The sequence below is a fragment of the Nomascus leucogenys genome, chromosome 23 (genome assembly GCF_006542625.1).
Source record: "Nomascus leucogenys isolate Asia chromosome 23, Asia_NLE_v1, whole genome shotgun sequence".
In the NCBI taxonomy this organism is placed as follows: Eukaryota; Metazoa; Chordata; class Mammalia; order Primates; family Hylobatidae; genus Nomascus; species Nomascus leucogenys.
Genome location: NC_044403.1, coordinates 5,561,016 through 5,583,494, shown reverse-complemented (window position 1 = coordinate 5,583,494; position 22,479 = coordinate 5,561,016). Strand labels below are relative to the sequence as shown.

At 34.6% G+C, this 22,479-nt stretch overlaps 1 protein-coding gene across 8 annotated transcripts in view; it reads left to right on the top strand.

Moving 5' to 3' along the window:
• CCDC91 (coiled-coil domain containing 91) overlaps positions 1–22,479 on the top strand; it is a 356,684-nt gene that overhangs the window by 287,922 nt on the left and 46,283 nt on the right. For 4 of the 8 annotated variants that reach the window (XM_030804471.1, XM_030804475.1, XM_030804473.1 and 1 more), the window contains exons 12-13: positions 1,168–1,281; positions 17,290–17,333. In XM_030804471.1, coding sequence (XP_030660331.1) covers positions 1,168–1,281; positions 17,290–17,333 — 158 coding nt within the window. Of the gene's footprint in view, positions 1–1,167; positions 1,282–17,289; positions 17,334–17,431; positions 17,484–22,479 lie in introns of all 8 variants that reach the window. The other 4 variants (XM_030804474.1, XM_030804476.1, XM_030804478.1 and 1 more) reach the window with 2 other exon arrangements.

The window sequence follows — 22,479 nt, the reverse complement described above, 5'->3', positions numbered from 1 at the left end:
TTGGTAAAATAATTATGCAACCCTATAATATAATAGAAATCATATTATAGAAGAATATGTAATGTCTTCAGAAAATGTCCAAGATATAAGTAAAAAATGCTAGAGTTTAGAAAATAGTATGTACAGTTTATCCCATCTTCTGTATATCCAAGTGTATATATGTGTGTGTCTTTCTTTGTGTTTATATTTTTCCACGTTTCCATTTTCTACAGTAAATAGATTTGAAATAGAGAATCCTTTATATTATTTTATATTTTCTGAGTTACATATAAATATCTAAAATTAATTGGGGAAAACTAAGCAAAGTCATACATACAGTCCACAAAGTGAAGAAACTCCAAGAATCAAAACTGAAGCAAATATTCTGAGAAACTCAAGCCATTTTCCGATTGATTGCCTTGATGTCCAATAAAAAAGGTTGGTACCTATAGATGGGAATGAAAAGATTTTGCTTCGTGGCATTCATTCCGTTTCATGATACACTATTGTAGCAGAAAATACCATGACTTCCTGAGAAGTGTAGTTTTACAGAATTTTAGCTTGCTTTTTGTATTTGCAATTCTGAAATCTCTTAGGTACCTGATTACTATTTCAATAAATGGAGAATACCATTTCCCTCCCTGGATCTCTCATTTCAAATACTAGCACACTGGGTGGAATTTTTACCTCTTACTTATGGTGTCCAGCTCACAACATCTTAACCTGGCAAGAGGACCAAGCTAGCTGTAAATCTTACCACTCAGACCACGCTTGATTATTGTGTGATGGCAAAATTAAACGTGAATAAAACAGCTAGAGCGTTAGAGTGTTCTTGGAAGAATAAACACAAGTTGGAAGTCTTATGTGGATAGTGCAAAATACAGGAAGGCAATGAATCATGTAAACATCAAATGAAAGGTTGGTAAGGAAGCCATTGGAGTCTGTCAGGCACTCCCTGCAATAAATGGCATATTCCGTTCCTTTCCTTTCATTCAGCTTAGGAAAGGGAGTTCTGTGAAATCTCTAACAGATCCCAAAAGATTCTGTAAGTTCTTACTCCTATGTAAAGGTACACTTTGAATAGAATGAGCCGAAACCCGCTGAAGAAGATTTTTAGTTTATATGAAATGGACACAAATATGTCATAGTGCTTACCTCCCTGACTGTTTTGCCTTCTTCCACAAACAGGAAACTGTTAAGGCAGCAATAATAGAAGAGCAGAAACGAAGTGAAAAGGCTGTGGAAGAGGCAGTGAAAAGAACGAGAGATGAATTGATAGAGTATATAAAAGAACAGAAAAGGGTAAGTATCTCCTGAAGAGTTTTAATTTGTGCTTCAATAAACTCAATCAGTGACTTCCATACAGTAACATGAAATTGTAAAATATTTAAAATGTCCTGTGTCATCTAACTTACGGATCTCATCTAAGGATATTTTCTGATATAATTATATATTCTGATAGTTATGTCTATAAACAGAAATCCCATCTGTCAGCAAAAAGCTACAGTGAATAATTTCTTGGTAGACTCCTAGAAATAACCTATAGTATTTCCAATTTAGGGTTACTCACAAGGATAATAGACATTTCTACATTTTTAGAGTCTTTTGCCATACATTTGTTAATTTCTTACAATATTTACAGACATGTGTATGCATCATTGAAGCTTTCTGAGTGTATTAACACCACTGTACTTCTAATGGGCATAATTACAGTTAGCAAATTCAGGCTCTTCTGCCATAGTGTCATTTCAAAACCATAACTCAGAATATGCTTGTAAGAATTTAGAATGCATATTAAAGCTTTGAAAAAAATAGCATTTTCATGCAATGTGGTTTTATTAATGTTAGTCTGAAGAATAGCTGAAAATAATGGATCTAACTTGATTTGTTGTCTTTTCAATAAATCTTCAGTCCTCTAAGCAATACACAAAATAAGAAACTCTTTAAGATTAGATGTTTACTGTAATCTTCTCTATAATAAATATATATAATAAAATATATAATAAAATTTTTCACATTGTTTTTTAGGATGTTTTCTTTATATGTTTAGTGTATGTTATATATTATATAAATATATTTAAGTATTTGTGTGCAAATATATACTATATTGCAAACATACTACATTACATAATGTAACAAAACAAACATAAACAGTGTGTATGAGGAAATTTGATACAATAACTAAACTTAATTGGTGGCCAAAATGGCAAAATAAATAGAAAATGTATGATAAGCTATTATCCTGCCTTTGGCAGTTCAAGAAGTCCACTAAAAGCTCATGACACTACTTTAGTCCTATACTTTTTTTTTTTTTTTTTTTTTTTTTGGAGACAGAGCCTTGCTCTGTCGCCCAGGCTGGAGTGCAGTGGTGTGATCTCCACTCACTGTAACCTCTGCCTCCTGGATTCAAGCGATTCTTCTGCCCCAGCCTCCTGAGTAGCTGAAATTACAGGCGCCTGCCACCATACCCAGCTAATTTTTTTATTTTTTATTTTTAGTAGAGATGGGGTTTCACCATGTTGTCCAGGCTGGTCTTGAACTCCTGACCTCAAGTGATCCACCCACCTCAGCCTCCCAAAGTGCAGGGAATACAGGCATGAGCCGCCATGCCCAGCCATCCAGTGCTCTTAACTTGAAGTCAAATTTGGTGTGATACAAAGAAAATCCCCATCTCTTGATGGCTGCAATTAGGTTTCAACAGAGGAGAATTTGTCACCAGAGTAAAAACTTGCTAAGTAGTCTTTCCAGGTAAATTAACCACTCACAGAAAGATTTTATATGGGATTAAATCTTTGTACATTTTACCTTAGGGTGTTTTTAAAAGCATTTTCACTCAAATTCCTGATAGATGCCTAACCTTCTAAAGAGAAAATTCTGAGCCAAAGAGTCACTTGGCTTTTCAGGGAGTATTATGTTCTCAGAAAACTCCTATTTCCATATGTATCTACAAAGAGTTTATTTTAAATAATCTTGTTCAAAAGTAATCATGCAGCAAAGGAATTATAGGTACATTTTATATGCATACAGGGATTGCAATTGTGAAAGAACTTAAGTATCAAATAAATTCAAAGACTTCTTGTGGGTATTTCCTTTTTTATCATCTCTTTTTAAAATTATTTTATCTTAGTAAGAACACTTAACATGAGATCTTCCTTTTAAAATTTTAAGTCTATAATACTTTATCATTGACTATAGATGTAAAGTGTTGTATAGCAGAGCTTTAGAACTTATTCATCTTGCTTGACCGAAACTTTATGCCATTGTTTGGGTATTTCCTGTTTCTCTCTAACCCAAGCCCCTGGTATCCACCAGTCCACTCTGACTCTACGAGTGTGACTAGTTTAGATACTGTATATAAGTGAAACCATGCAGTATGTGTCTTTCTGTGACTGGCTTATTTCACTTAGCATAATGCCCTCAAGGATCGTCCATGCTGTTCTATATTGCAGAATTTTCTTCATTTTTAAAGCTGAATGGTATTTTGTTGTACATATATACCACATTTTTTATCCATTCATCTGTCGGTGGATATTTAGTTGTTTCCACGTTTTTAGTGTCTTGTCTTAATAATATATGGCCAATCTTTTTTTTTTTTAATGAGAGTAAGCTCATTTTTTTTATTTATTTATTTTTTTTACAGTTGGGCTTTTTAATTTTAAGTTTTAGGGTACATGTGCACAATGTGCAGGTTTGTTACATATGTATCCATGTGCCATGTTGGTGTGCTGCACCCATTAACTCATCATTTAGCATTACGCATATCTCCTAATGCTGTCCCTCACCCCTCCCCACCAACCCACAACAGTCCCCGGAGTGTGATGTTCCCCTTCCTGTGTCCATGAGTTCTCATTGTTCAATTCCCACCTATGAGTGAGAACATGCGGTGTTTAGTTTTTTGTCCTTGCCATAGTTTACTGAGACTGATGTTTTCCAGTTTCATCCATGTCCCTACAAAGGACATGAACTCATCATTTTTTATGGCTGCATAGTATTCCATGGTGTATATGTGCCACATTTTCTTAATCCAGTCTGTCGTTGTTGGACATTTGGGTTGGTTCCAAGTCTTTGCTATTGTGAATAGTGCCGCAACAAACATACGTGTGGATGTGTCTTTATAGTAGCATGATTTATAGTCCTTTGGGTATATACCCAGTAATGGGATGGCTGGGTCAAATGGTATTTCTAGTTCTAGATCCCTGAGGAATCGCCACACTGACTTCCACAATGGTTGAACTAGTTTACAGTCCGACCAACAGTGTAAAAGTGTTCCTATTTCTCCACATCGTCTCCAGCACCTGTTGTTTCCTGACTTTTTAATGATGGCCATTCTTACTGGTGTGAGATGGTATCTCATTGTGGTTTTGATTTGCATTTCTTTGATGGCCAGTGATGATGAGCATTTTTTCATGTGTTTTTTGGCTGCATAAATGTCTTCTTTTGAGAAGTGTCTGTTCATGTCCTTCGCCCACTTTTTGATGGGGTTGTTTGTTTTTTTCTTGTACATTTGTTTGAGTTCATTGTAGATTCTGGATATTAGTCCTTTGTCAGATGAGTAGGTTGCAAAAATTTTCTCCCATTCTGTAGGTTGCCTGTTCACTCTGATGGTAGTTTCTTTTGCTGTGCAGATGCTCTTTATTTGAATTAGATCCCATTTGTCAATTTTGGCTTTTGTTGCCATTGCTTTTGGTGTTTTAGACATGAAGTCCTTGCCCACGCCTATGTCCTGAGTGGTATTGCCTAGGCTTTCTTCCAGGGTTTTTATGGTTTTAGGTCTAACATGTAAGTCTTTAATCCATCTTGAATTAATTTTTGTATAAGGTGTAAAGAAGGGATCCAGTTTCAGCTTTCTACATATGGCTAGCCAGTTTTCCCAGCACCACTTATTAAATAGGGAATCCTTTCCCCATTGCTTGTTTTTGTCAGGTTTGTCAAAGATCAGATAGTTGTAGATATGTGGCATTATTTCTGAGGGCTCCGTTCGGTTCCATTGATCTATGTCTCTGTTGTGGTACCAGTACCATGCTGTTTTGGTTACTGTAGCCTTGTAGTGTAGTTTGAAGTCAAGTAGCCTGATGCCTCCAGCTTTGTTCTTTTGGCTTAGGATTGACCTGGCGATGTGGGCTCTTTTTTGGTTCCATATGAACTTTAAAGTAGTTTTTTCCAATTCTGTGAAGAAAGTCATTGGTAGCTTGATGGGGATGGCATTGAATCTATAAATTACCTTGGGCAGTATGGCCATTTTCACAATATTGATTCTTCCTACCCATGAGCATGGAATGTTCTTCCATTTGTTTGTATCCTCTTTTATTTCATTGAGCAGTGGTTTGTAGTTCTCCTTGAAGAGGTCCTTCACATCCCTTGTAAGTTGGATTGCTAGGTATTTTATTCTCTTTGAAGCAATTGTGAATGGGAGTTCACTTATGATTTGCCTCTCTGTTTGTCTGTGATTGGCGTACAAGAATGCTTGTGATTTTTGTACATTGATTTTGTATCCTGAGACTTTGCTGAAGTTGCTTATCAGCTTAAGGAGATTTTGGGCTGAGACAATGGGGTTTTCTAGATATACAATCATGTCATCTGCAAACGGGGACAATTTGACTTCCTCTTTTCCTAATTGAATACCCTTTATTTCCTTCTCCTGCCTGATTGCCCTGGCCAGAACTTCCAGCACTATGTTGAATAGGAGTGGTGAGAGAGGGCATCCCTGTCTTGTGCCAGTTTTCAAAGGGAATGCTTCCAGTTTTTGCCCATTCCTTATGATACTGGCTGTGGGTTTGTCATAGATAGCTCTTAGTATTTTGAGATATGTCCCATCAATACCTAATTTATTAAGAGTTTTTAGCATGAAGGGTTGTTGAATTTTGTCAAAGGCCTTTTCTGCATCTATTGAGATAATCATGTGGTTTTTGTCTTTGGTTCTGTTTATATGCTGGATTACATTTATTGATTTGCATATGTTGAACCAGCTTTGCATCCCAGGGATGAAGCCCACTTGATCATGGTGTATAAGATTTTTGGTGTGCTGCTGGATTTGGTTTGTCAGTATTTTATTGAGGATTTTTGCATCAATGTTCATGAAGGATATTGGTCTGAAATTCTCTTTTTTGGTTATGTCTCTGCCAGGCTTTGATATCAGGACGATGCTGGCCTCATAAAATGTGTTAGGGAGGATTCCCTCTTTTTCTGTCGATTGGAATAGTTTCAGAAGGAATGGTACCAGCTCCTCCATGTACCTCTGGTAGAATTCGGCTGTGAATCCATCAGGTCCTGGACTCTTTTTGGTTGGTAAGCTATTGATTATTGCCACAACTTCAGAGCCTGTTATTGGTCTATTCAGAGATTCAACTTCTTCCTGGTTTAGTCTTGGGCGTGTGTATTTGTCGAGGAATTCATCCATTTCTTCTAGATTTTCTAGTTTATTTGGGTAGAGGTGTTTGTAGTATTCTCTGATGGTAGATTGTATTTCTGTGGGATCGGTGGTGATAACCCCTTTTTCATTTTTTATTGCATCTATTTGATTCTTCTCTCTTTTCTTCTTTTTTAGTCTTGCTAGTGGTCTATCAATTTTATTGATCTTTTCAAAAATCCAGCTCCTGGATTCATTAATTTTTTGAAGGGTTTTTTGTGTCTCTATTTCCTTCAGTTCCGCTCTGATTTTAGTTATTTCTAGCCTTCTGCTAGCTTTTGAATGTGTTTGCTCTTGCTTTTCTAGTTCTTTTAATTGTGATGTTAGGGTGTCAATTTTGGATCTTTCCTGCTTTCTCTTGTGGGCATTTAGTGCTATAAATTTCCCTCTACACACTGCTTTGAATGTGTCCCAGAGATTCTGGTATGTTGTGTCTTTGTTCTCGTTGGTTTCAAAGAACATCTTTATTTCTGCCTTCATTTCATTATGTACCCAGTAGTCATTCAGGAGCAGGTTGTTCTGTTTCCATGTAGTGAAGCGGTTTTGAGTGAGTTTCTTAATCCTGAGTTCTAGTTTGATTGCACTGTGGTCTGAGAGACAGTTTGTTATAATTTCTGTTCTTTTACATTTGCTGAGGAGTGCTTTACTTCCAACTATGTGATCAATTTTGGAATCGGTGTGGCGTGGTGCTGAAAAAATGCATATTCTGTTGATTTGGGGTGGAGAGTTCTGTAGATGTCTATTAGGTCCACTTTGTGCAGAGCTGAGTTCAATTCCTGGATATCCTTGTTAACTTTCTGTCTCGTTGATCTGTCTAATGTTGACAGTGGGGTGTTAAAATCTCCCATTATTATTTTGTGGGAGTTTAAGTCCCTTTGTAGGTCACTCAGGACTTGCTTTATGAATCTGGGTGCTCCTGTGTTGGGTGCATATATATTTAGGATAGTTAGCTCTTCTTGTTGAATTGATCCCTTTACCATTATGTAATGGCCTTCTTTGTCTCTTTTGATCTTTGTTGGTTTAAAGTCTATTTTATCAGAGACTAGGATTGCAACCCCTGCCTTTTTTTTTTCCATTTGTTTGATAGATCTTTCTCCATCCCTTTATTTTGAGTCTATGTGTGTCTCTGCACGTGAGATGGGTTTCCTGAATACAGCACACTGATGGGTCTTGACTCCTTATCCAGTTTGCCAGTCTGTGTTTTTTAATTGGAGCATTTAGCCCATTTACATTTAAAGTTAATATTGTTATGTATGAATTTGATCCTGTCATTATGATGTTAGTTGGTTATTTTGCTCGTTAGTTGATGCAGTTTCTTCCTAGCCTCAATGCTCTTTACAATTTGGCATGTTTTTGCAGTGGCTGGTACCGCCCAATCTTTATTTGAGCTCTAAATCTGAATGAGAAATTATATAACAAAGCAAACTCATTCATAAGATTATTTTAGACTAACATTTCTTTGGTTGAGATGGATGATTTTTCTTAAAAGAATTTTAAAGATAATGTTACTTTTTTGTCAAAGGGAGTTATGTGGCTACCATAAGAAGTGCCTATAATAAGAATAAGAAATGCCTTTTTAAGAGATATCTGTTCCCCACAGGAAGCAAATTAAGTTTGAAAAGAGCTGACAATGAACTCTGGCATTTAGTCTGTGTGTTCTTGCAAATCATACTAAAGGCCTAGTATTCACTTGTATTAGTCAGTAAATCAGTTACCACATGTAGAGACATTATTAAAATAACAGCAAAGAAACCATGACATTAGCTTTCATTTGCACTGAAGTTCTACTTCTCTTTGCTTGCTTCCTTATATATTAAGGAGAATAAATCTAATACCTACCTTACAGAGTTGTTATGAATTAATACATGTAATAAAATAGCAGCTACAATAAGGACTCAATAAATATGTGTTATACTTATCATCTTTACCACATTATTTACAGAAAATAGAAACAACTAGCAACATTATTGTTGCTAATTAAAAAATGTGCTCTTTAGAATAGTGTTTGGTGTTCTATTTCCTCTGAATTTACAGTGTGAATTCTAAAATTTTATTTCACTTCTGTTACTCATTCACAGAAGATTAAAACTGACTTAATCAGTACACTTGTAGGAAATTTATTACTTCCACTTTGGGATTTTAAAGTTTTATTAATAATATACACCATGGCATATTTTTAATATTTGAATGTTTGTATCTTTCCAAACAGAAAAGCTATAAAAAAAGAAAGTCAATAAATGATCTGAAATGAAAGTAATTACTAGACGTCTTCATTATGTAAATTTTAAAAAATTGAGATTCTCTATATTCTTCTTTTCCAAAAATGTATTTCAGTATTTTGAGTTAATTTTTATGAATATCTTGGGGTTTGGAAAATTTTCATACACAAAAAAGATATCTCAGAGCTTATACACTCATACTTAGGAAAAACAAGAGTTTTTTAGCAAATTCATAATCTTCTTGTCTGTTTCCAAAAGACTGAATTAGGGCAACTCACATCTACTTCTTCCTTTGGAAGATGGATTTCTGTTTACATCAGAGAAGAACACATTTCCAGAACAAAAATTTTCCTTTCCCTTCTCCAGGTTTTTTTTTTTTTTAACTAAAGAGTCAACTTGAGATTTTCAACATTAGACAACTTAAAAGCCCGATAGACCTTGTTTCCAACTGAGCTTGAATTTCAGTTTGTGAAGTAATCTGTTCTTGAAGTTTTTGAAAATCTTTGAAGGAAGAAGTCTACTGTTGTATTGGGTCCTACCTTTTATGTCTTTTGTCTTAATAGTCTTTCATTAGACACCATCATACTTTTACCAAATTCATTAAAAGTTTGAAATGAAGACTTTTCCCCTACATCCTTTTTTTGGTCTTTTGCTTTTAAAAGACAGAAAAATACAGAATGAAAAATTCAAAATGCTTAATTTTTGAAATAACTTACGAATTATCTAACAATATAAAACACAATGGATTTACAAATTGCTATATGAGGTTACATAGCTCTGTGTATCTAAAATTAATAAGTACTTAATCAGTTATCCATTCCTGTTGAGTAGTAAAATTGCACTCAGAATTATACTAGAATTAAAGTTAGAATTCTGAGAAAATTTTAATTTTAAATGCCATTTACCAATTTTTATGTGTCAAATCAGTAGAGATGTCACTAAACTTTAAAAATACCTAGTATTCGTCTGGTCTAAACATCTTAGGACAGAGGGGCTACCTGTGCATGTACTAATTAAGTAAATTATAATTTACATTCAAATTACATCCTAAATTATTTACTAAGTCAGATACATAGTACTTGCAATATTAGTCTGAGTCATAATCATAACCAAAAATTACTATGTAATGAACATATCCAAATAAGGAGAGCTTTTAAAATGATCAACCAGAAAGATAATTTAAATCAATGATGAATTAGTTTTAGGAATAAAAATGCCTTTTTATAAGAATTCTACCTCATAATCTTTTTAGAAATTTCTCTGTAAAATCTATCATGCTAATCCTGTGGGAAAAAAAAAGGATCATTACATTGAATTTACAACTTTACTGTGGAATCAAAAAGATAATCTGCAGCCTAAACACTGATAAATTTTCCATTGAACTTGGCAGAAATTATCTAATTTTAATGGATTTAGACATTTCCAATATAACTTATATAATAGAGAAGAAAAGGCAAACAGGAAAACCTAAAAAGATTTAAAAATATATTTAATCTTTCTGTGGATCAGCAAGGTGCCTGCAAGTACAGAGATTTGCATTGAAAGACCATATTGTATTTTATTAACATGTAAATTTTGGTTTCAGACTCTCTTCAATCACTGTAAATTCTATAGCAGAAGTTGCAAACTACAACTCATGGGTCAAATCTGGCCTGCTGCCTGCTTTTGTAAATAAAGTTTAATTGAAACACATATTCACATCCACTCATTTTTGTATTGTCCACTAACTGGTGTCATGCTTCAATAGCAGAGTTGAGTAAAGAGAGACCATTGGGACATACAACCCAAAATATTTACTATCTGGTTCTTTAAAGAAGAATGTTTATCAAGTCCTGTTCTAAATCATAAAAATTATCTTGCGGGGAAAGTTTCTTCCTTTCAGCCCTTTAAAATTTTTATTCGCTTCTTATGCCTCAGGGTAACTAGACAATTGAAGTCTCTTAGGTGCTATTCTGGAGAAGATTTCTCTCTATGTATTAATTGCCAGATAAGGTATTATACATCATATCTGATCGTTAGTGCCATAAACTTTATTTTATAAATGGAGATGGCAGACAAATGAGATGGGAAAGAATATATCCCTGACACTTCCCTAGGGAGGAATAATTTGTGGTTTATAATGACCGACAGCCCTTGGATTAGAACGAAGAGTTCCAACCCATCCCACAAGTTGAGACTGTTACACATGAGTTTGCTATGAGGGAGGAAGTGTGAATAACATTCAGCAAGCAACAACTACACACAGCCAAGCAGTGATTCCTAAAAAATAAAATCTCATCCAAATGTAATAAAATATTATTTTTCCTCTTAAGAAACAAAATTTTTGCCTGTGTTTTCTAAATCACCTCCAGGAAAATAACCTTCACTTTAGAGTATCCTTTTAATTTAGGTTTTTAGAGAAGAGTAAGAAGCAATTTTCTTTACTTCAAAGATTTTGTGGTCAAGGCATTGTCAGAATTTTTTAAATATAAAAGGGCTCTTTTAATCCAGTTTTGCTGCAATATTCTTGGATGTTTGCATCTCCAACTATTAAAAGATAATATTTAGACAAAATGAACTTTCCTTATGTTCTGACCAGTTACACAGTTACTTGAATAAACCATTATTTCAATATAAGTTATTTAATATTTCATGGTCCCTTACTTTTCTCTTCTTAGAAATATAGAAATTTGACTAGCTGATCTCTAATGACTCTCAAAGTCCTAAAATTCTGTTAAGACTGTGAGTAACATTTTCCTTGACAGTTGATAAACCTCGAGAGATTTTTAATTCTTGATATAAATCAGTTGCATCATAGTAGTTACATTATATGGTATTTATACGTTAGTGTAGAAAAATGGCACTTTGCTGACATTCCCCAGCTTCCTGCTCCATTCTCATCCTAATTACTCTTGCTTCTATCCAATCTGGAGGAGGCTGTGTAGCTGTATGTGCAAGAAGTAGCTCGTTAACAATTCAGCATCTGTGGTCTAAAGCATCTGCCCTTGTAACTTTTGATTTGGGTCTCATATTTCAAAATGCTTTTATGTAACCAACACATATTAAAAAGCATACTATACCCTCACATTCATTGTTGCCTGTTTTCAGTTGTACCTCATTTTTTGATGCCAAAGGGAATTTAGCCTTCTCTACATAAGCTATATTGTAATTTAAATCATCAGAAGTTTACCTTCCAAATTTGTGTAATTATATCCATTTCAGGTGGCACAATAAACAAATGGAAAAATATTTGGATTTAGGAAAATAGCCAGTACTAACCATCTTGCCAAATGATGTTTCAACTAGGTCACAATTTATCCTTCTCTTTAAATTAAAAGCTTAGGAAATTTGATTTGAAAGAGAGGTTAGTGAAGCCAATGAAGTAAATAATTTTTAAAGGTTTTATAGTTGTTTAAGGTTAATGTATGATTTTAAAACTTATTCACTATTTTTCTATCTTAAATTCTTTGACAGTTTATTTTACAAATTATACTTTAAAATCAAATTTATTGCTACCTCCTACTTTATATTTTATCAGTCTTCTTGATGGCCTGTCTTGTTTTGTTCTTCTCACTTGCATAAGAATAATCTTGAAAAAACTTACTGATATGTGGACAATCACACACTTTGGCGAGACAACCCTATCTGTCATTTCCATTTCAACAGTGTGGTAATTGAGATGATGTTAAAGATAAAGCCCAATGCTTAGATTATATCCCATTATTCCTGTAGCAAGGAATGTAAAATATGTTTTAACTTAAAATCAAAATGTAAATTTATGCATGTACACATAAAAACTAGTTTGGTGTAGCAGTTAATGCGGTATTTTTCATTGGTTTTTGGGTGGATTCTAATCGAAGTACAGTGAGCATAAAGACTTTGGAGGCATCTAGTATATGAAAATGTTTATCTCTGTTTTTATGTAACGATTCAAAATTGTTCATCTAAATAATCACTTCTTGAATTACTATAATGACAACTAACTTTATTCTTTGGTAAAATGATTTAACTTTAAAAAACATGTATTCACTGATGCAGGAGAATCCCTTGAACCCAGGAGGTAGATCAAAAAAGCTGTGCGAGACCAGAAGCACCATGTCTTCTAAAGCTTAAAGCCTTATTTTGGAAGGAAGGTATAAGAACGTACTCCTTAAGGAATTAAGTGAGGTCAAAATAATAGCTTGAAGCAATAATAGACACCGTTGGCACATGACAGTGCTTGAATAAAGACCAAATGCATTATGGTGACAACAATTGACAACAGAATTCCAGAAGATCACTTAAGCCTATGATGATCAGGATGGACTTTTGGTTTCTGTCAAATGAAAACTAAAATCTGGACTAGGCTATATAATAAAAAGAAGAAAAAGAGTCTGTGAGAAGCCAAAGGATTTGGTTTCTTAAAAGAATAAGCAAATTTATATATAAAAATTTTTGTAAAGAAGTCTATTTTCTAGATTCTTGATACACCTTTTGGATGCAATTCTAGAATATCTTGGCTCATAAAGCTGAGATTATTGGGGACAATAGACATAGAGGGAATTTTTTTGGTTTATTGTATTGATATGCCCTTCAGCCATCCTTAGAAGTCAAAAATTTGTGTGTGTGTGTGTGTGTGTGTGTGTGTGAAGGTGTAGGTGTATGTATGTGTGTGTGTATATATGAAAATGTGTATGTGCGTGTATGAAGGTGTACGTTTATGAGTGTGTGTATATATGAAAGAGTGTGTGTGTGTGTGTGTTTGTGTGTCTGAAGGACCTCTATTTGTGAGCTGTTTATTAAGGGCCCACAATTGCCTTCACTGTTCTCACTCCAGCCCATGCTATTAAACTGTTTAGAAGGAAATGGAGAATGAAGTGGTATTACAAATTGCCAGCATCTTAATCTGTCTGTATATATCTATATATTTACACAGCATGCATCTGTGTATACTTTTCACTATCCCTTCTTAAACTGCATATGGAGAAGCTTCAGTATAAACGTTTTTTTTTCGATTCTATAAAGAAATATTATGAATACCCTTAATAGTTGGAGCACTGTGCTTAGGCTACAAGGACAAATAAAATAACCAATAAAGAGAGCCTTATCCTAGTATTCTTAATAATGATACATATTTGTTTAGCAACTGAAATTTATAAAGATTTTTTATATGTTATTTGACTCTTATAATCTGTAATCACTTGCATGTTTATTATTCTTTTGTAAACCAGAAAATCAGATGATAGAAATTATGGTTCTGAGATTACATCTAATAATGGCATAGCTAAAATTTGACCCAGTGCTTTTTCTACTATATCACACCAATGGCCCTTGTCAACTTCCTGTATACTAGCCATTTCACTTTACTATCTAGGATGAAGCCAATATCTGAAGAAAATTATTAAAGCCCACAGTAGTTAGAACCAGTGAAGAGTTACAGCTGTAACATGAACAGCTAAGAGAACTAGAAGGGCAGGAGGTACTCAGTAATATAGAAAAGGACTGGCCAAGAGAACAGCCTACATGTCACCACTATATTTTATTATATACTTTAACTATAAAACTGTGTTGTTTTTGTTTCTTATTTAGGAAAAGATGATGATAGTTTCATGGAAATCATTGTTCAGAGTGAACTATTAAAGATATAACCTTGAAGAAGAGTTTCAAAGATGTGAACTTGTTCAACTAAGAAAAAGTTGCTTGCTGTAAAAATTCAGCAATATAGGCTCCCAGAAAACAGTACCACAGTATCACCTCAAAACTAAATAAATACCTAGAAATACTCAACTTAAATGGAAATTTAAGTTGTTTAAGTAAAATGTTCTATATTAGAAAAAATATATAAAAGAACTACCATTTATTGGGTCCCAAGTTTGTCCAAGATACAGTAGTGGGTGCTTTATATTTACTGTCTCAATCCTCACAACAACACCAAAATAATACCTCATTTTTCAGATAAGGAAAATTGAGAGTCAGTGATATTAGATAACTACCCAAGATCAGTAAAAGGGTCAAGATTTTACCTTGGTTCTGTTTGACTGCAAACTATATGCTGAGACTGTAGGATCTACCTTGGTAAATTTTTAAAACTGATTGAATAATTTACACATTATTTTTCATACAATATTCTAGGAATTATTACTTTTTCCACTAACAGGAATTTAGTATACCTTTCTGTTTTTACAGGCTCCATCTAATTTGTGCCTTTTCAATAAGACCCAGATAAATTGGGAAGAAAAGTAGAACTTTGGTCACATGCGTATATATGTACACTGAACACAAAAGCACCTAAGAAAATACTGTTTGTGGATTTTACCTTAGAGGGACAGAACTTATATGCATGGAATATGGCCCAACATGTAAGGATTTTCAAAAAGTGCTAAAACAAGAAAACTTAATAAACATACACTACCTGGCTGTCTAAGATCAATATATTCCCATTGCCAATATTTAAACCTAACCTTCAAAATACATTCTTCTTCCATACTTACATATAGTAACAGTAATATCAACTAAAATAATAATAAAATACTCAAGGTATCTCTTATAAAAACAAAAAAATGCTCACTCATTGTCTACAAAGAGGATGACCTGAAATATTCTGTGGCACCCAACCACAAGACAAGTATTGCTGAGAGCGTGAGTGGTCTGATCATTCAACTTCTGCTGTCACAATCATCTTGAATCTTTGTCTGTGTATATGAGAGTCATTTGATGTGGCTTTCTACTTGAGCATGCCCAATTTAATAGGTTGGAGGATCAGCTAAAACAAGTTCATTTTAGGCAGATCAGGTCACATTTGTTTTTTCACAGCCAAATATACAATGTTGAATAACACTTAGCAATGAGCTAAGTGCCGCTTTTCAAAGGGATAAGATTTCCCTGCCTGATGACTTTGTTCCAAAACCTTAGAGGTTTCTGCTGCAATTCCTCTATTAGAACTTTTCACAGGCTCCACATAGCATCTCAATAAACTGCTAACAGTTCTAACACCCATTGAATCTATTGGTTGTTAATTAGGGCCAGGTAGATGCACTATAGTATGGACTAACAAGGAAGCCTCCTTTTTCTCTGGGACCTCCTCACAACTAGAGGCTTTCAGGTCACTTCATAAATAGGTTAAAGCAGGATTCTCAAACTAATGTATAAATACCACAAAGAGTTCCACCTAGCAATGTGTCTCTTTCTTAGCAGTAGGAGGTGCAAGGTGCAGTAAGTTGCCTTTAACTTTGTAAAGCCTATCCTGGTATATGCAAGATCACTAGACCTCCAGAAATTTTACTGAGGTATAGTTCTTATATTTTCATGTGCTATTTCTTAACACCTTACTGGATTCATAGGTATACTTTGACTTAATTACTTCCTGCTTTCTAGGTTCTGGACACATATGTCATCAATGTAGTTGTCATATGTGATGGTGAGACACTAATGATCTTTGTGAAATATATTGTGGTACAGAGCCAAATAATTTATATAACCCTAAGATGAAATGGTTTACTATTGTACCTGTCATATAAACACAGCTGTTACAGGTGTTCTCTGTGTATTGAGATACAAGGAAAAAGCATTTGCCAGATTAATAGTTGTATACCTGGTCCTAAGAGCTCTAGATGTACATTTTTAAATGCGTATCTACAACAGCAGCTGCATTTGAAATCACTATCTGATTAAGTCTCTCATAAATCACTCTCCTCCAATGTCTGCTGCATAATCTGGAGATAACTATATTATGTGTTTAAGGCCCAATTGGGCTGGATATGAGACAGATTCAGATGGAAACTTCATTCACCATTTGATTCTGATAAGCGTCCATTCTGACCAGTAGTACAAGGTGGTATTCTAGGTCTTCAGTTTTAGTCTTGGTTCAGAGTTACTATACAATGGTACACAAAAGACCTGATATTTCCCTTTCTCCAGTGTAGCTACCTTGATGAGGAAGGCCAAACTGAAGATTTACAGTCTCTATCTGTGATATTATTGCAATAGACGTTTTCAAGGATGTGCAATCTCCTCCTCACTCAGAAAACCCTGGGCATGTGAATTGACTCAGGACTGGATATTGGAGAAGAAATTACAAATGTTTGTTGTAGTAACTCATGTCAGACCTTTGTTCATTAAGTCTGGATATTTTTATAATTTTAAGTTGGACTTTTTTGGATGCCTGTCAGTTTTGTTCATATGGTTCATCTGATCAAGTACCCAAAGCTGATGTTCCTGCAGGTCAGAGCTTTCTGATTACAATTCAACCATGCTAGCAGTAACAATAACCATTTCCTCCTGCTGCTTATAGTTAGGTGTGTCTATTTGAGTTTTGCTACCTCAGCATCCCGTAACATTGAAAGCCATGTAGCCCACCAGCATTCGTAGCCTACAGAAGGCAGACACTGTTGTTCACAGACACTGACTTTTACCTTTCGAGGAGCAATGTTACAGAGTAATTGGTGGCCTTGATTATTGCTTGAATTGAGAATTTAGCATCACAAGACTTTAATTATCTTTTTAAAGCTGTTGTGTGAAATTAGGATCAACTAATTTTGTTTTTGAATTCTTCATGCTCTTCATATTTTTCCATGTCCGTAGCCCCTGGATCTGGTAAAGAAGTATCCAAATGTTGGGCCACTGAAAGTCTTGCCTTCAGTGGTCACTTCATTTCAAGTGGCTATAGTTAATAATTTGTTACTTTGCTACTGCACGCTATGAACTACCGGATTTTACGTTTTTTTAAAGAATACTATCTGGATCTTTACAGCCATCGACCCTTACAGAACCAGGTAACTAAAATCTTTCTGATTTTCCTGAGGTTATATTGTCTTCAACCACTTCTAGAACCAATTTACATATCAACCAGGGTTCTTCTTTTAAATAACAGAAGCTGCCTTCATCTGGCTAAATAGCAGAGGAGTTTATTAAAACGATATTAGGTAAGCAACCAAGTTGTTAGAGGGCTGGAAAACCAAGGTTAGGCTTCCATGAACAATAGCAAAAACTACACTGCAAAACTGGCTAAAGATAAACCACTCTTTGCTGCACATTCCCATCAAGCACTAGGATAAACTATTGCATAGTTCAATCATTTCCATCCCCCAAATTTGGATATTTCTATTATCATTGTCACGAGCAAAATAGATGCTATACAGAGACCTCTAATTCCTCACTTATGAATCAAAGTCTTGCACATTTGACTCTGGTTAGTGAAGCCTTAGGAGCAGAGCAGGCTAGATAACTGAGTTTTCTTGGGTTTTATGCCGGGGAATCATACCTCATAAGGCTGGAAATTTTTTAAACATCGGGAGGATATCAAAAATCAGAAAACATTACAAATGGCCACTACATTCTTTGGTAATTTCTCCCAAGTTGCTATGGTTACTGAAGAAATATTTTTCCAGCTTTTTAGTCTTTTGGCTAATTCTAAAACTGATCCTTTCAAGTTAAACTAGGTGGGTTTCATTCTTTCTAGAACAGAACATTAGCAATTGCTAGGTTCATCATTTTGTAGAAAGTTTGTAGCTTGGCCACCATAATATCATTCTTTTTCAAGTAATCTGAGATTTTGTACAGTTAATGCCTAAGTTATACAACACTGTTCAAAGGATATGCGATACTTTGGATAGATTAGGTTTTGGGTTCTATGTAGTTGTACTAAAAATAGTTCTTAAGGTATATATATATAGAGAGGTATATATGTATATATAGGTATATATATACACATATATATAAGGTATATATATATATACACACATATATATATATGTATGTAGGGTTTTTTGTAAATTTTAGTGATTAAACTTATCATTGTGTTAATCAACAGTGTTTCCCCCTGATTACTCAGGGATATTTCATATATGTTAGTTATAGTACTTTTTTCATAGAATGATGGCCACCAAGTTTACCAAAAAAAAGAGCTTAGATTTCTTTCTACTAAATTCATCTAGATTAGATTTCCATTGTTTCTTGAGTCCTTGGCATCATCCGTTCTCTGTATTTATGTGTCCCTCTAATCAATTAATCTGTTTCTTCTCTCGTTCTCCCCATTTTCTTGCTATTGAACCTGTTATCCATGGCCTCTGCTATTTTTCAACTCTGATTGTAAGTATAAAACTGAAGAAAATAATGAGAAACTAGACAACCGAGGACTGTTTATCAAATTAAGTCACACATGTTAAGCTTGAACAAGGAGAGATTTCCATCTTAACTTTGTAATAAGTATACAGGTTTTCTGGTATCTGTTTCCACAGGTTCTTATCACATCTTTGATGTTCTGGTTGTTAGAGAAGGTTGTGGCTCAGGACATTATACTACTAAATTGCAAAGTTAGATTCCACCAACCCATTTGAATCTTTTCCAGATGACCTTTTTTCCAGTGTGGATGATTTTATGAACATCTCATTTGAAGTAAAATATTCCTGGATAAGCCATATACCCAGCAGTGTACATTGAGATTGAGTCGTAAAATAGTCCCACTATTCTTTTCACTATGGTTTTTTATTAATTTTTGCATGTATAATGTGATTAATACCTTGTACTAGGAGCATATTAATCGTATCTTCTTTGCCATTTTACAAAAATTTAAATGTATACTTTTTATTCATCTGTGGGGGTATTTAACATTTAAAATAACTTTATGGCTTAGTATTTCCTTTGTAGCTTAGAGTACTTACTCATTTAAGCTTTAGTGTGACTATAATATATTCAACACTTTGCTTTTGTCCTCAATATTTACTCCATTCCTGTGGTTCACATTTTCCTTTTCTTATGTATCATGTGTTGAAAATGAAAATATCTTGTCTGGGGTGGAGCTTAGCCATGGAACTAGGCAAACATGCCCTCTCCTTCTGCTCTTAGTTCGTTTTACAGGTTAAGTTACTTAAGAATCCTGTTAAGAACAAGAAGAACAACTTTACATATACCTTTCTGCATCATTATATAATCATAGTTAGTAAAAATCTCTTTCACTTCCTCCACCAGTGTACAGTGTGGTTCATTCACTCACTTCTTTTATATTTGTGACTCACACATCAGTAGAGAGGTTATTGAAAATAGCATACATATTCAAAAATGAAAGCCCTTGAATTTAGTGAAAGAAAGTAAGCCACTTGAACAGAATTTCCAGTACTCAAAAGGAAACTGTGATGGGCACAGGAAACTGTGAACAAGGCATGTTCTTCTCATGTCAGTAGCAGAGTGCAAGAGAGAAAGCCCAAACAGGTAAACATTGCAAGCTTCTGATTGTGCCTTATCTGCTGATATCTCCAAAGCAAGTTGGAGGACAATATCTCCAAGTCAAGTCCATGGTCAAGAAGCAGGGACGTACATTCCATATACCATGAAGCCAAAGCATGTCACACAGTCAAGCTCAACATCAGTGGGTGAAAAAACCTATTTCTCCCCCAGAGGTGAGGAAAAAGAATGGCTAAATATTTGCTCAATAATTATTTAATCTACCATACCACCCAGTATAAATTAGCTATCTTCTCTCCTACCAACCTTACTTTATAATATCACTACTCTATTGTTTCTTCTTAGTGCATAAAACTCTTTGAAATTATGTTAATGTTTTTATCGCTCACTATTCATTCAGTGAACAAATACCATCAAATACCTAATATATGGCACTCTTAAGTGCTAGGGATATATCAGTAAATAAAACAGACAAAAATTCTTGTTAATTATCTTTTTCCCCTACTATAAAATATAAGCTCTAAAAGAGAAAAGACCTCATTTGTTTTGTTCACTGCTGTATTCTCAGTATCTAGAATAAGCCTGAAACATAACAGATGTTTAATGAAATGTTGTTTAATGAAGGAATGCCGTTAAACATTTATCTAATCTAACTCTGTTTGTTCAAATTCCTTGCTCACTAAACAGCTTTCTGATTGTGATTTGTTTCTAGCATAGGGGAAGGTTTTATGGTCAGTTTTATGAACTTGAGTTATTTCAAGTCTTCTCTTAAGAAAAAGATCTATGCTTGGTATTTTGATAAATCTGTACCTGCATAGCTGAAAAATCAATCCTTGAATGTGGTAAACTCACAAATGTAAAACCACCCTGAGCCTGAGTAACTTCTGTTGGTTAAGTAGTATACCTTTAATTCCCTTCTAAGCAGATACAGTTATTAACAGTAATGCAAAGACTTTTCACTTGGAATATATGGCACCTCACTTTTCTTTTATGATGATGATGATGATGATGATTATTATTATACTTTAAGTTCTGGGGTACATGTGCAGAATGTGCAAGTTTGTTTCATAGGTATACATGTGCCATAGTGGTTTGCTGCACCCATCAACCTGTCATCTGTATTAGGTACTTCTCCTAATGCTATCCTTCCCCTACCCCCCACTCCCTTACAGGCCCTGATGTACAATGTACGATGTTCCCCTCCCTGTGTCCATGTGTTCTCATTGTTCAACTACTGCTTATGAGTGAGAACATGCAGTATTTGGTTTTCTGTTCTTGTGAGAATAATGGTTTCCAGCTTCATCCATGTCCCTGCAAAGGACATGAACTCATCCTTTTTCATGGCTGCATAGTATTCCATCGTGTATATGTGCCACATTTTCTTTATCCAGTCTGTCAATGATGGGCATTTGGGTTGGTTCCAAGTCTTTGCTATTGTGAATAGTGCTGCAGTCAACATACGTCTGCATGTGTCTTTATGCACATGATTTATAATCCTTTGGGTATATACCCAGTAATGGGATTGCTGCATCAGATGCTATTTTTAGTTCTAGATTCTTGAGGAATCGCCACACTGTCTTCCACAATGGTTGAACTAATTTATACTCCCGCCAACAGTGTAAAAGCGTTCCTATTTCTCCACATCCTCTCCAGCATCTGTTGTTGCCTGACTTTTTAATGATCGCCATTCTATCTGGCATGAGATGGTATCTCATTGTGGTTTTGATTTCCATTTCTCTAATGGCCAGTGATGATGAGCTTTTTTCCATATGTTTGTTGACTACATAAATGTCTTCTTTTGAGAAGTGTCTGTTCATATCCTTTGCCCACTTTTTGATGGGGTTGTTTTTTTTTTTCTTGTAAATTTGTTTAAGTTCTTTGTAGATTCTGGATATTAGCCCTTTGTCAGATGGATAGATTGCAAAAATTTTCTCCCATTCTGTAGGTTGCCTGTTCATTCTGATGATAGTTTCTTTTGCTGTGCAGAAGCTGTTTAGTTTAATTAGATCTCATTTGTCAATTTTTGCTTTTGTTGCCATTGCTTTTCGTGTTTTAGTCATGAAGTCTTTGTCCATGCCTGTGTCCTGAATGGTATTGCCTAGGTTTTCTTCTAGGGGCACCTCATTTTTCATTGAGGATCCTGCTTACTTTAGGTACATCATCTTCTTTGCTTCAAGGCTTCTGCCAAAAATAAATAGTTTAATGATAAGATATGAGTCATTTCTCACTAGGCTCATAAATAGCACCACAAAAGGTATTGGCAAATAGCTAAATAAATAGATACCGTTGCCAAGTTTTGAGTCTAATGAAAATTTATCTACCTATTAACTTTGGTCAGTTTAGCTATTTCAAGAACTATGTCTTAGAGTATGTATTTACTGTATACAACCAAGTAAAAACTTAAAAGAGTCTCAGAATGGATCTATTCCGTAGACATTTGAACTGCGTTATCAACAGTCAGCACTTGGAATGTTCCCTGCCCTCCCCCTATTATCTCTGAAGCCATAATTTTATTTTTATACTCAATCTGTTAGAGTCTGATAAGTGTATGATCTGGCAAATCTTTCATTTCAGATGAAACAAGTCACAGAAGTTCTCACATATACTTCAGGTTCTTAAATTTTTTTAAATGCATAAGGCTATTAGATGCCCTTTATATAGTCATTCAAGAGCTACCACCATTTGCTGAAGAATATACTATTATTTAACTATAGTGGTTCATAGCAAAATACAAGTGAT